The sequence below is a fragment of the Pezoporus wallicus genome, unplaced genomic scaffold (assembly GCF_028554395.1).
Source record: "Pezoporus wallicus isolate ANWC-B61680 ecotype Strahan unplaced genomic scaffold, APGP_CSIRO_Pwel_v1 scaffold_14666, whole genome shotgun sequence".
NCBI lineage: Eukaryota > Metazoa > Chordata > Aves > Psittaciformes > Psittacidae > Pezoporus > Pezoporus wallicus.
The window spans coordinates 271,186-283,881 of record NW_026637956.1 but is presented as its reverse complement, the minus strand read 5'-3'; the positions used below and the strand labels follow the sequence as shown (position 1 = coordinate 283,881).

The 12,696-nt window shown below is 39.7% G+C and overlaps 1 protein-coding gene across 3 annotated transcripts in view; it reads left to right on the top strand.

The window, feature by feature from the left end:
• LOC130598745 (ubiquitin carboxyl-terminal hydrolase 22-A) overlaps window positions 1-12,696 on the top strand; it is a 100,556-nt gene that overhangs the window by 46,844 nt on the left and 41,016 nt on the right. For 2 of the 3 annotated variants that reach the window (XM_057408489.1, XM_057408491.1), the window contains exons 4-5: window positions 357-401; window positions 4,937-5,038. In XM_057408489.1, coding sequence (XP_057264472.1) covers window positions 357-401; window positions 4,937-5,038 — 147 coding nt within the window. The remainder of the gene's footprint in view (window positions 1-356; window positions 402-4,936; window positions 5,039-12,696) is intronic. The other variant, XM_057408490.1, reaches the window with a different exon arrangement.

Genomic DNA, 12,696 nt, shown 5'->3' with positions numbered 1-12,696 from the left:
CCTAAGTGTAGCAAAACTATTTCCTTTTTAATGGCAAGAAGAGATAAAAATACTTAACATTAATAATGCCAAACACCAGAGTCAGATCTGTATCAGGTAGAAAATGTACCAGGCTGCTCTTTTAGGCTTATATAGGCAATAAATCCGTTCCCCTCACATGAATTTCCACCCTTGTGTGTGATTTTTTTTCTTTTTAATGACTTCCTTTTTTTTTCTAATAGAACGTGCCAGCTTACTTACACACCCTGTGCTTTCATGGTACACGCACAGTATCTATGTAGAAATATTGACACACAAAATATCTGTACCCACATTTGTTTTATTCAGTTTGCTTTCCCTAATTTTTTCTTTTTTAGCCTTCACCCCAACAGTGGTTTCTCACTACCAGTGTACAATGACAGGTAAGAGGCGTGGGCTGGCGACGCACTTCACTAACAAGCGTCCCTTTGCTGGTTATCCTGCCATTATAGACATGAATCACAGTTACAAATGCCAGTTTTAATCGTGCCAGTTGTTTTCCTCTTGTTTGGATATGTTCCAGTGATTGAATAATTACAGCAGACTTGATTTCATATGCCCTTTCCTTGACAGAACTACTCCAAACCAAACCTTTTCTCCCTGTGTATTTTTTGGAAAGGAAAGGAAGTAGCATTTATCTTAACCTGAGTAGTTTCTTAAGCATCAGTTATAAAAGCTTGTCATCTTCCATTTCCAGTGGCCTCCAGGGGGTATGTTTTCTTAAAGTGGGAAAGTGTGTATTTGAAGACAGCTGACTTCTGTCTAGTAACGTCTCTTACCAAATCCATGGCATCCTGTTTCAATGTGACAGCCTTAGTCAGGGCTGATATGACTTCAAACCATTCTTAACCTCATTTCCCATTTTAAAAATAGCAGCTAATGTGGTATTAAACAGAGTTTTTCTGATGGCATATCAAAAGTATAGCTGCTGTTATTTAGTTCCTGCTGCAGATCCCATTCTATTTCCTGCTTATGCCCATTTTGAGGGAGTTGAGGCACCAAATTAGTTAACTACAACAAAACGCTTCTTTGTGATGCTATAGAATAGGAAGGACCCTGGTTCCTTATTTTTTAATATATAAATTCAAAGACTAATTTCTTAATTATCTTATTCTTGACAAATGATGTATTTGTGCCTTCTGGACTGAGATGCAGCCAATTGTCCTCCAGTAGACCTCAGGCTGCCCTAGCTTATATTCTAGGGAAAAAACAGCTTTAAGATAGTTAATCTTGTCTTGGACCAGAGAGTTGTGTGGTGAAGGGAAGAATCACCTTCTCTGTACTGGTTAACTGACTCATGAATGCCATACTATATATGAATGTATATTCACATAAATATGCACACTGCATCTTCTGTGTCCGTAGACCAAATCTGTGATGATCAGTGAAGCTATAAAACGAAGGAATACACAATCCACTTTAAATGATTGGCGTACACCATATAGATAGTGTTTCCTTTCAAGTCATGGCATAAGACCTTTTGTTTTATGGTTTTTCATCACGAAACCATGTGTGTTTCCCTACAAATTTAAGTAAGGAATGGGAAAGGGAGATACATAGGAGAAATAATGGAGAATTACGTCTCTTTTCATCAATCCATTCCCTCCTTCCCATAGTGACTCAAGTTATCTGAAAGATTATAAAGGGGGAGGAAACACTTCTCCAGGATTAGTGTCAGGATTAGTTCAGACCCCAGACTGAGTGTCTTGGTTTTATATTTCTATCACAGTTAGTTAACCTCAGATAGTGCTGGCAACTTCAGAAGTGAATCCAGTCTGCAAAAGCTGAGATTGGCTTAAAAACTGAAGTGTGAATGCTGTGTATTTTCAAACTTGGATCCACAGTGCTTGAAGGGTGTTAGTATATACTTTAATAGATGCTCACATAACAACACGATGCCTGGAGAAAAAAAAACAACTTTAAGAAAACCCCCAAATATCATGATTCATTTCATTCTCTTGTAATTTTAACACTTAGTGTGATGAGTCCCCGTGTCCAGCTGTAGTTCAGGGTTATATGATATAACTCTGAACAAGTCGCAACTCTACCGTTGTTTTTTCCCCTCTGATTCTCTTTTAATAATGAGGGAGGCGTGAATACACAGAGCCCTTCGTTCTAACGAATGCTTGGATTTTGGGGAGGGGAAAAGGGGGATTTGCTCAAGTCTGGCAAAGTAACCAATCAATATTAATGATTACTTGCAAAACTGACCTGTATAAACTAGAGCCTTCATCGCCTTTTCCTTCCCTCATCCGTGTGTCCCTGAGAAATGACAATTTGTGTATTTGACCTAATAAAGTGAATCCTTGGATGGAGATTTCACATGCTGACTTGAATCTCTGGCTGCTTTAGAGCATCATTTTCAAAATGATGAATTTTTGACTCTTAGAATGCTCCTTTCCTTTAGTTGTAAATGGTAACCTGTGCATGTTTTGTTTAAGGTAGATTATGGTGGAGTTTCTGGCATGTTTGTGGCTGGTGTTAAACCTTGCATTAAACCTTTTTCCGTCTTTGTGGTGGTTAGTTGTGTTTTGCTTTTGTTTTAAACACCAAACCACTCCTAATAAATGGTACTGTCTTTTCTCACTCGTTTTCACGAGTAATAAAACCTCAGTATTCATGTTAAATTACACAGCTGGAACAAAACACTTTAATATCTGTCTCTGACTTAACTTGTGCCCTTTCTAATGAAAGGCTTCTGTAAGAAAGTTTTCTGTCTGTGCTCTGTGTGTGTTGTGGCATTAACTTCACCTGGTTTTCTGTTTGATTTCATTCCATTTTAATTGAGCAATATTTGATTCACCCAGAATCCTGCAAAGTAACGCAGGCTGTCGTGTTTAACTTGTCTTGAAGAGTTGCTCTTGTGAAATGCTTTGGTCCCCATCCTCTTTAAGCTATATGATTATATATAGATATATATCAAAATATATATGAATAGTCCCACTGACATATGTGGAACTACTGCATGCCTAAAGCTGAGTGCAGATGCGTTTCTGGGTGTGAGTTTTGTTACATTTGATTTAAACCAGGATTTAACCATATCCAAGGGTTTTTTACTACAAGGCTTCATCCCACTGTCAGATAACACTGTGTTTGGCCACGCTTAAACTCCAGTGAGCCCAAATGCCAGAGTTGGGATTTTACAGCTGGCCAGTGCAATAGCTGGTACTAACACTGTGTTGAAAATGATGTTGAGCTTTCTTTGCCATCCAATTCATATAAATCCCTAAGGGAGCATTACAAACACGAAAAGGGTTGCTGCAGACATCTAATCCAAAACTTGTTGCCAGCCAATGTTCTGTCATATGTGAACTGTCCATATGTGCATCTCTGAAGTTGCTTCATTTGTCTGCCTTTGCCTTCTGTATAGTGTATTCAAAGCATTGCAGCTGTTTTATCTCATCAATCGGTTACACAGTAATTAGTTTCCTTTTCTGTTTTCCTGGGTGTGGAGCTTGATGCTGAACCTTGGATAAAGGAAAGGGACTGTGTGATTCTGATATTTTTTCTTATGCTTCTCGCATAATCTCTTGCTGAATCAAACCAAGTGAGAGATGGGTGCATCCGTGTAAATAAGACTTTTCTAGTCCTCCAGAATGTGAAAATGAGACCTTTTCTTACTAGAAGCTGGAGGGTCAGTAGTAACTATGAATTGAACAGTTTTGGGTGGGTAGCTTCTGACAAGCAGAGCTATTTCTGAAAATGAAGATCAAAGAGCTATTAAAATTTCATGCACATTATGCAGAATGTGTAAGCCTCTAGCTATGTTTTCTGTTCTCCCTCTTTTCATATGTATGATTTATATTTTCTGTAGCACAGCACTGTTTCTGCTCCATGCATTCCGTGAAAAATAACTCCTAATTGACTTTAATCCTCAGTTTTAGAATAGATTGCTTGTCATCTTATTAGTTTTAATGCCAAGATGCTTTTGTGACTCGCTACAATTGACCCTGCATAGTAATTCCTCTGTGCTGCGTAGAACGCTGCAGCAGTACTTAGCTGGTCAGCACATGAGTCTTCACTGTTGTGTTGTTCTTGTATCAGGTTTACACTGCACACAACTCTGTGCTTACTCCAGATCTGTTCTCCATACTACTAATCTGACTCATTTTTACTGCACTTTCCTTTGAACAAAATTAATGTATTGGAAATCAGTGTTGGTGTTTAAAGGGAGTAATGACAGATTTTAGCTGCAGCTCATGAGAAATAGTAAAGTAATTGGAGAGGTTTGGTTTGTTGATGGGGGGAGGGTTGTATGTAAACCTACTACTAACTGCATTTGTAGGTGATCTTAGATCCATCAGTGGAGTGAGTCTCAAGTGCTAGAACTTGCTAATGTCTAATCCTACAACAGTGGTTATAAGGAAAGGTCATACTTTGTAATGGTAAATTCTAAGACATGTAACAACTGTTTAGTATATCAAATTACTAAATACTGCTATTAATCTATAAAGATTAAGCCTGTATCTGTCCATTAAGTTGGGTCAGTTTTGATCTGTTTAATAAACTGTCAAAGATTTGGAGAGGAGATTTCATGGTTATCCTGTATCTTCTCCAGAAATCATATAGTGGTTCTGTCACTTGACCTCCTGAGCACAAAGAAATGCATTTTTGTGTAATAGTGGGTTTATTCTTGTGCTGGAATTTCCTTTTAACTGAAAGGAGGATTATAATCCAATAATGGAAAACTTATTTGGGCTAGGTATTCCTTATAGGTAAAGAACAGCTTCTTTTTTCTTGAGTTCTTACTTGTTGGAAGATTGATATCTTTCTGAAGGGCTAAAAAGAAATTGGCTTCTTGCAGTTGTACGTAGATTGAATCTAACCTAATGGACGGGATGTTGAAAGCTTTTACTTGAACCGCGATTTGAATCCTTTTACTAAACAACTTCCTGAAACTTTCTTTTTGTCTGCTTAGGCATTGGAGAGAAGTATTCAACATGGGAGCCAACCAAACGAGAGTTAGAATTGCTACGACACAACCCCAAGCGGAGAAAAATAACCACAAACTGCACCATAGGTAAGTTCTAGACATCCTTTCTGAAGCTGATCCTCAGCCACTCATATGGTCAAAATCCCGTGGTGGTGTTTTTGTCCTGTAAAGGTTTTTTTCCCTGAGGTTATTGTAGTGGATTTCCTAAACATAAGGATAGCAACATGAGTTTATTTCACACTACCTTGTTCTCGCTGGAGAAGGATATCGGCTCTGTCACTTCAGGTACTGATGATGAATCATCTGTGGAACAACTGTGAAGCAGAATTGGGTTTTTTTACAAAATGCCTTTAAAGACTTCAGCAGAAATCAGTGATGTTAGTTCAGCTCAGAGAACCCATGCCAAGTGTATGAAGGGAAGTTCTGTAGCTGAGATGTATCCTTATCTAAAACAATCTATTGGGAAATCTGGTTTTAGGAGACAGTAAGCACAATGATGTCTTTCTGCTTCGTGTTCTAACTCTAAATGGAGTCTCTTCAACGTCATATTGACTCTGAAAAGAGGTAACTTATTCTCCAGTGTGTGTCAAAACAGCAGTCTTGAAATGTGTATCAAACATTTAATGTTCTGGAGTTCAGTAGTCTGGAGCAAAGATCTCTCTGAAATGCTAACATATATCTGCTTATGGATGGAGAGTATTTGGGTGAAGATGATGAAAATGAACAGTGTTTTGCAATCTCTTTCTGCTGTCTTTAGGGATTCGGGGGTTAAAAGTAGCTTCCTGATAAGGGCTGAGTTTATTGGGCATTTTCCTGTGCTGTTAAATGCACAGTAATGTTTTAATGGGGAAGGTACAAGGCTGAAAATGTAGCTATAGACACTGGAAGCAGGAAACTGTTTAAAAAGCTTATTCCTGTTTTTTTAAGCCACTAACTCTTACACGAACACATCATGCTTTCAGCACATTTGCTATTGTCCAAATACACTGAACCACAATTGCTACAACTTCCTAATGCCATGTTTCTAATACAACAAGTCATGATTAATCCAAAATGTGTGTATATTTATTTGGAACAATGGACTGAGCAGCACAGAGTAAGTTGTGGTAACTTGAAAACACATCTAGAATGGTGATTTTAAAGGGACCTATGCATTTGCCATAGTGAAACAGGAAGGACAGCTGGAAAAGCATGTGGACGTTGAAAACAAGCAGCCTAGGAAAAAAATCACTAGGCAAAGATTGCTTGCATCATGTTCACATTGTGTTTTATGAGCCTCCAGTATATGCTGTAAAGGCTGTTACCGATTCCTTAAGATAATAGAGCTGTACAGGGGGAAAACAAGGAGTTTGATAGAATTTTGAAGGTGAACGTGACCTTTCTGAAGAAATGAGGCCCATTTCTGTGTTTCCCTTTGCAACTGGAAGGAATGCTCTGCCTACTCTGAAAGGATTTTACATTTTCCAGTCCGTTTCAAGAGGCCGTGTCTGGTTGCGTGTAATCTCATACAGCGCCGCACGGGCGGGGGAACGCGCATGGAACACAGGGGACAAGGGAAAGTGACTGATCTCTTTACTTCTGCAGGCATGCTTTTAAGAATCTCTCCTCCTGAGCCCTCGAGCTGGCTATGTGCTGAGACTTAGAAAGACGGGAGAAAAAAAAATCAAAGCACCCAAGAGACATAATGCAGTTTGGGCTGCAGTTAAAAGCAAACGAGTAGCTTTCTTTCACAAAAATACATTGGAGGTTTAGCTGGAGGAAGAAAAGACTTGCATTGTCCTTGAGCCTTTTCTATCTAACCTGCTGCTAAATATATATCTGCTTCAGAGTCCTTTTCCCTTCGCTTTCCTCACATTGACTTGTCTGTTTGCAGTTTCAGATCAGCGAAGAGCCTGTATGTAGACTGAAATGCTGCAATTATCTGGACATGCTCATTTCTCTCTTTTTCTAGTACTCAATTCTTTTGACATCAAGTTTTTATCAATCCCATAGCAGATATTAGTGAATCCAATTTATCTTCTGAGGTAGGTAAATGGCTCAGAGGATAGGCATAATGTCCAGTTTTATTGGTTCTGAAAATGAAGCTGATGTTGATACCCATCTGTAATAAGCATTGCACATCTGTTGATCAGTTCTGTTTACAGAAGGGTCCGTTAAAACATAGCCAGCTGCCTTTTATGTATAAAACACTCTCTGCAAAGCTGTTTTAAGAGGAAGGCTGGGGTATTTGCTGCTTTCTGTCTGATACAGACTGCTGTCACATGGGAGGTGGTGTGTTCAACTGCTCTGCAATGACATGAAATGGTTATTGTGCCGATGCCTGTCTCAGCATTTGCGTATGACAAGTGTGACAGTGTTACAGCTAAAGTAGATGGGACGCCACTTTGAAACTTGGACAGGCATGACCTTGAAAGGGTGTATGCAACCTGTATGTGCGACGTTTGCACGTGATGTTAAGCCTGTTAAACTTTGTCGTTCGTATTTGGAACATGTAGTGAAATATGTTTTAACTTCCTGTTACATCTGTTACATGTTATTTGCATGGCATTTATTTGTGTGAATGTTTTACTCCATGGCAGAACCTCCTTTGTACCTAAAGGGACCTTTTAATTCCAGATTTGGAGCAATGTCTTGATGCTTCTCAAACAGCTGGATGTGTCTGCTCTTTTTGAGCTGCTTGAACATATATATACAGCTGCAGGATCCTTTGTCTTTCATTGGCACCATAAATGACATCTGAAGAATCCTCAGTCATGAAATGAATATGTTATAATGGAGGATTGAACTGGTAGTTCATTAGAGGAAATACTGTGCAAAACTCTGAGCTTTTGATGTTTCCACTTGAGTGATAATTTGAAATGCATTGAAGATGGAATTTCTTGTTCACAGCCTCAAAAAAACCCACACAAAACCCCAAAACTCAACAAAAAAACCTCAGCTTAACAAAAACCACATAGATTTTGCTTGGTTCTCCTTTGAAACAATGTGTGTTTCCATCTCAGGCTTATCTTTCCAACTAGGAAGAAGATAAAATAGGTTGAAGATTCAAGATTTGCTTCAGTCACTATTTTGCCATTGAGCAAACTGCTCTTCAAATGAAAACCCTTGTCAGACTCTGCTACAGGCTGTGCAAACTGTGCTAATTCCTGCATTTTGGGATATAAAGGGCTGTTCTCACTGTTGCACATAAACATCTTAACAGTGTCACTCGAGTCACTCTGAACCACTTGGAAACATTGAGCTATCTACATGCAAGAAGCTAGGGTGAAAAATCCTCATATAGTGTGGGGTTTGTGGGACATTTCATATCCTAATGTCCTAGCAGGCTTCAAATGTCAATGGAGTGTCTGTGTTTCAAGACATTCAAGAAGATTTTCTAGTCTACTCAGACCATAAACATGCACCGTTTGGAAGCAGTATGGCTCAAGGCATTCTCAGGCCTTGATGTGCCATTTGCTACAGCATGCTGCCTTGCTCATTTCTTCAGCTGAGCTGGATCAGCCTGAAGGGATGGTGTATTGTGAGGAATGCAGAGGGGGAGTAGAAAGTAGAAACTGTGTAAGTTATTGTGTGTTTTTCCCAGCAGCAGTTCTGAATCGTGGCCTAGACTGTTCAATTCATAGAACGTTTCTGTTCATAGCAGTGCTCATCTTGATTTTGAGTTGAAGCTTTCAAGCATCCCCTAAACACCAAAGCTTTCATATGGAAAATTAGGGAAGACTTAATAATTATTAAATCAGATTAAATCAGTTTAGAAGGAAAGGGATTTTTTCAGTCTCTTGTCTGTGAAGAGGCTGCCCTCAACAGGTGAGTGTAGTGACCAAACCCCCACGTTCACAAGCAAAGTGTTTTTCTGATGAGGTTGGAATGCCACTTTAAGTGGTACACCATCTTTTGGGAGCTATTTTCCAAAGCTTATCTTCTCTGCTGTCATTAATACCCCCAGCAGATCAGTCCTCCTGAGTACACAAAGTATTAGCTTGGGATCAGCTGGTCTCTGATTACCATACGAAGTGACTTCGTGGCTAAAGATTGGTGTAGTAACAATAGGAAGAATTAGACTCTGGAGGCACTTGGGTAATTAGCAGGAGCCATCTGGGATTCCCATTTGCTGTCTTGCAAAAAGGCAGAGGGGATAGCCTAGATGGAACAAATGCTTTCAGAAGGAATGATGAGGTGGGGGGAGATGGCGAAAACAATAGCTACATGGGAGAAGCAGGTGGGTTATGCAGCTGTGCAGCGCTAAGCAGCGCGATGTGAGTGATAAAGAGCAGCGTAAGTGGAATAAGTATTGCAGCCGAGCTCTCATGTAAAGGTGGCAAGAGAAGAGGAACAGCAGCCTGGAAAATACTTCTGGTTCTCTAAAACAGGCTACCAGGAGCATTCCCACTTGTGCAGAAGCACCTTCCACGCTTACAGGTGGTGAAGGCTACATCAGTACCCGAGAGTTGTCTTTGTGAATCTACCAGCTTTCTGGTGTACTTTGTCTAGTTAAGTGCTACTTAAGGCAGCTGAAAAGGGGAAGTGGAATGGAAAACCTGGTTTGGTACAGCACCAAGTTTTTAGCTGTAACTTAAATTGCAAAGTGATTGATTTATAAGCAGAATATTTCTGTATTTGAAATCATGAGCACACAAAGTGCACCTGGAATTGGAAGCCTTTGATTCTTAATTGGTTTTAGGCTGCTCTGCGATGACAGAAACGAAAACCACCTTTGAGACTGCTCAGGTGCATGTTTCCTCTGTGACTCTTTCTTTCTGTCTGATTCCACAACTGGAATGGTTACCTGGTTGTAAAACCGTTTCCTCAAAGGTTGGGTTAGTAAGTTCCTGTCTTACCTTGTCACAAGCTCTGACTGCTGGCCTGAGTTGTGTAATATCTAGGTCTCACATTGATAAACCTGGTAGTAAACCTAAATTTAAACCCCCCTTTTCCTCTCCAAGGGAATTCTAAGAAACATTAAAGGAGTTATGATTTCCTTGCTGAGGTTTTTAGAGATATGCTTTCAGGAAGTCTTGCTTAGACCTTTGAAGTTGACCTCTTTAGTGATACAAAATACAAAGGTTTCCTCTGCAAAGGGCTTTTCAAAAAGAAATTCCAGATTTGGCATTTCACTCATCTTTTTATGTATTGATGGCTAGTTTTTGTGTATCGATTGATGGTTTTCCAAGGCAGAAAGCAGTTTGCATCCCTGCTTTAATGTCACACGGTTCAACTTCTGTGAAGGTATCTATGATTTAATTGCTCCTGGATAAGCTTAGGGACAACCACACTAGCACTAAAGTCCCTGGAGCTTTTACGTGCTTGGAGTGAGCAAACTTCTGTTATAGAAGCTTTTGTTACAGAAGGGTAAGTAATCTTACCTTTGCATTTGAAGAGTTTATTAATGAACAGTTCTTCTTCAGAATACTTATTTGATCTCTAGCCAGCTTCACAGGAACGAGGGGATTTTCTGCTTTTACTATCTCCATATTTCATTGAATCATGAATCAAGGAAATTATGATTTCTTTCTGAATATGAGTTATCCTGTTTGTGTTTCCATTTCATGTCATGGTTTTGCAGGGATGTACTCTTTAATGAACATCAAGAGAACCAGACTTTAAAAAGCATTTTAATGAAATCAATATGACTTCATTATCTATCTCTCTCCCCTTCTGCCATGTCTTAAGCAAAAGAACTAGCAGTATACTTCTAATACTTGCTAAGGGTGAAGATGTAATGCTACAACTGAGAAAGACAGCTTTCTTACATCAGGGGGCGGTCCTTTTCTCTTCACCCTTATGTATGCTTCCCCTTAATTCCAGCCACATGGTCCCACCCTCTCCTGGGCATTGGCTCTTGAGCAGTCAAGCTGGTTGCAGAGTCTGTTCAGTTCATTAAGCTGGCAGAAAACATTGTGCTTTTTGTTGGTGGTGGTTTTGCAAGAGCAATGTTCTTCTGTGTTACTGCACTCGACAGCTTGACAAAGGTTCTGACATAAGCACAAAGCTGGCGTGAGGAGGGGACGGCACAGGGACGGGATGCCTGGCTGGGAGTGAGGAGGAACCTCCTTTTGCTGGCAGCAAGCCACACTGCATCCAAGCTGTGGTTTTCATTTGTCTACAGCAAAGCCAGCAAAGATTTGACTGCTCTTGGATCACAGAATAAGCCAGGAAGTCAGTTTTAAACAGAAAACAAACTTTTCAGGCTTTTTAGGATTCCATATGAAGACGACAAATTCTGTGAGAAGCTGACATCGGTGATAACGTGGCCTGTATTGTTGCATGGTTTGCTTAATATTTTTAAAGTAAATATGTAATGAAATGAATTCCTTTTCCCTTTTAAGATTCTAAAACAATTTATCTTTTATTTATCAATTTATTTAGTTTTTAAAGCCATCAGCAGTAAGGCTGAAATCCAGATGAACTTGCATTATGCCGTGTTCTTGCTGTGCTGTACGTGCATAACCTCAAAGTCTGTGGCTCTCCCTTTTCAGCCTTTATACACAGTCCCCCTTCCCGAGAGAAACAAAAGCTCTTTGGAAGTAACTAATATACAGTGTTTGCCTATCTTGTGCTTGATGATTGAAGGAACAGTTGAAACTTGCAGGGCTTGTTTTTCAGCTTGTAAAGAATAATGAAAGGAGGATACGGATTCCCTTTACAAAGAGCTACTTTCCCCCCAAGGGCTTAGTCCTACTTTCAGGTTGAAATGCTACAACAAGTTGAAGTATAAACCAGTTAACATCTCTTCTCTGGGAAGTATAGGGCAACAGCAATGGGATAACTTGGAAAATAATGTATTCCAGGAAATCCTGGCTAGTTTTGTTAGGCTGCCCAGTGCTTTTTGGTTGATCTTCTTGCAGTAGGATGTGGATTCTTGAAGAAACCACCAGACCTAACTTTTGAGGATCTAGGAGTATTAGCAGCTCTTAGAAACAGGAGTCTTAAAGGTTGTTTGTTGCACTGTCTATGTACAGAATAAATCCCATATCTTTGCTTTGTTTCCAGTAAACATTAACAAAATGTCAAAACCAGCTTTGAGGAGAAGATACCTTCAAGCTTGGTGGTAGGCTGGCATTGGAAACAGCTTTTGCACTGGTGTGCTAAATGTGTTCTGAAGGAGTTTCTTAGGCTCAGGGGGCTGCTTGAAGGCTTTCGTTTGCATGGCTTTATGTGGGAGCAGTTTAGGTTAAAACAGAACAGGAAGCTGAGTAGAACCTTTGGGTGTATTTGGTGGCTGAGGAGCAGTGGGTTTTTGTATAAGTTTTAGGATTCATTATATATAAGCCTGTGAATGATTTGACTTTTTCCCTTCCATTTGAAGCTTGTTTTACATGTTTTATTAGTAGGGAAGTAAGAGCAAAGAGAGGCACCAGGGAATAGGTGTGTGCCTAGCTACAATAATATGAAGTATCGCAGATTAAGACATGTTGATGTGAGCATCGGAGCTTGTAAAGCTGGAATTCTAATCTCCAGAGGTATTTACCTCAAAACTGTACCAAGTTAAAACTAGTTGCGTGTTCAATAAGCAGATTGTCATTGGGATTGAAGTTTTGTGTTGCCCTGCCTTGGAATATTGCTGTTCATGTTGCTTACATAGAACATACTTCAATATTGTAACTCTAGGTGGCTCCTGGGGATTTGAGACAAAGGTAGATACACTGTGGGTGTTCACAGTGTGCAGTTCCTTGGAAGACAGGGTTCTTAATCCAAGGCTTGGATCGGGTTTCAGACGTCTAAACTCAAACCTGATTTTCCTCCTG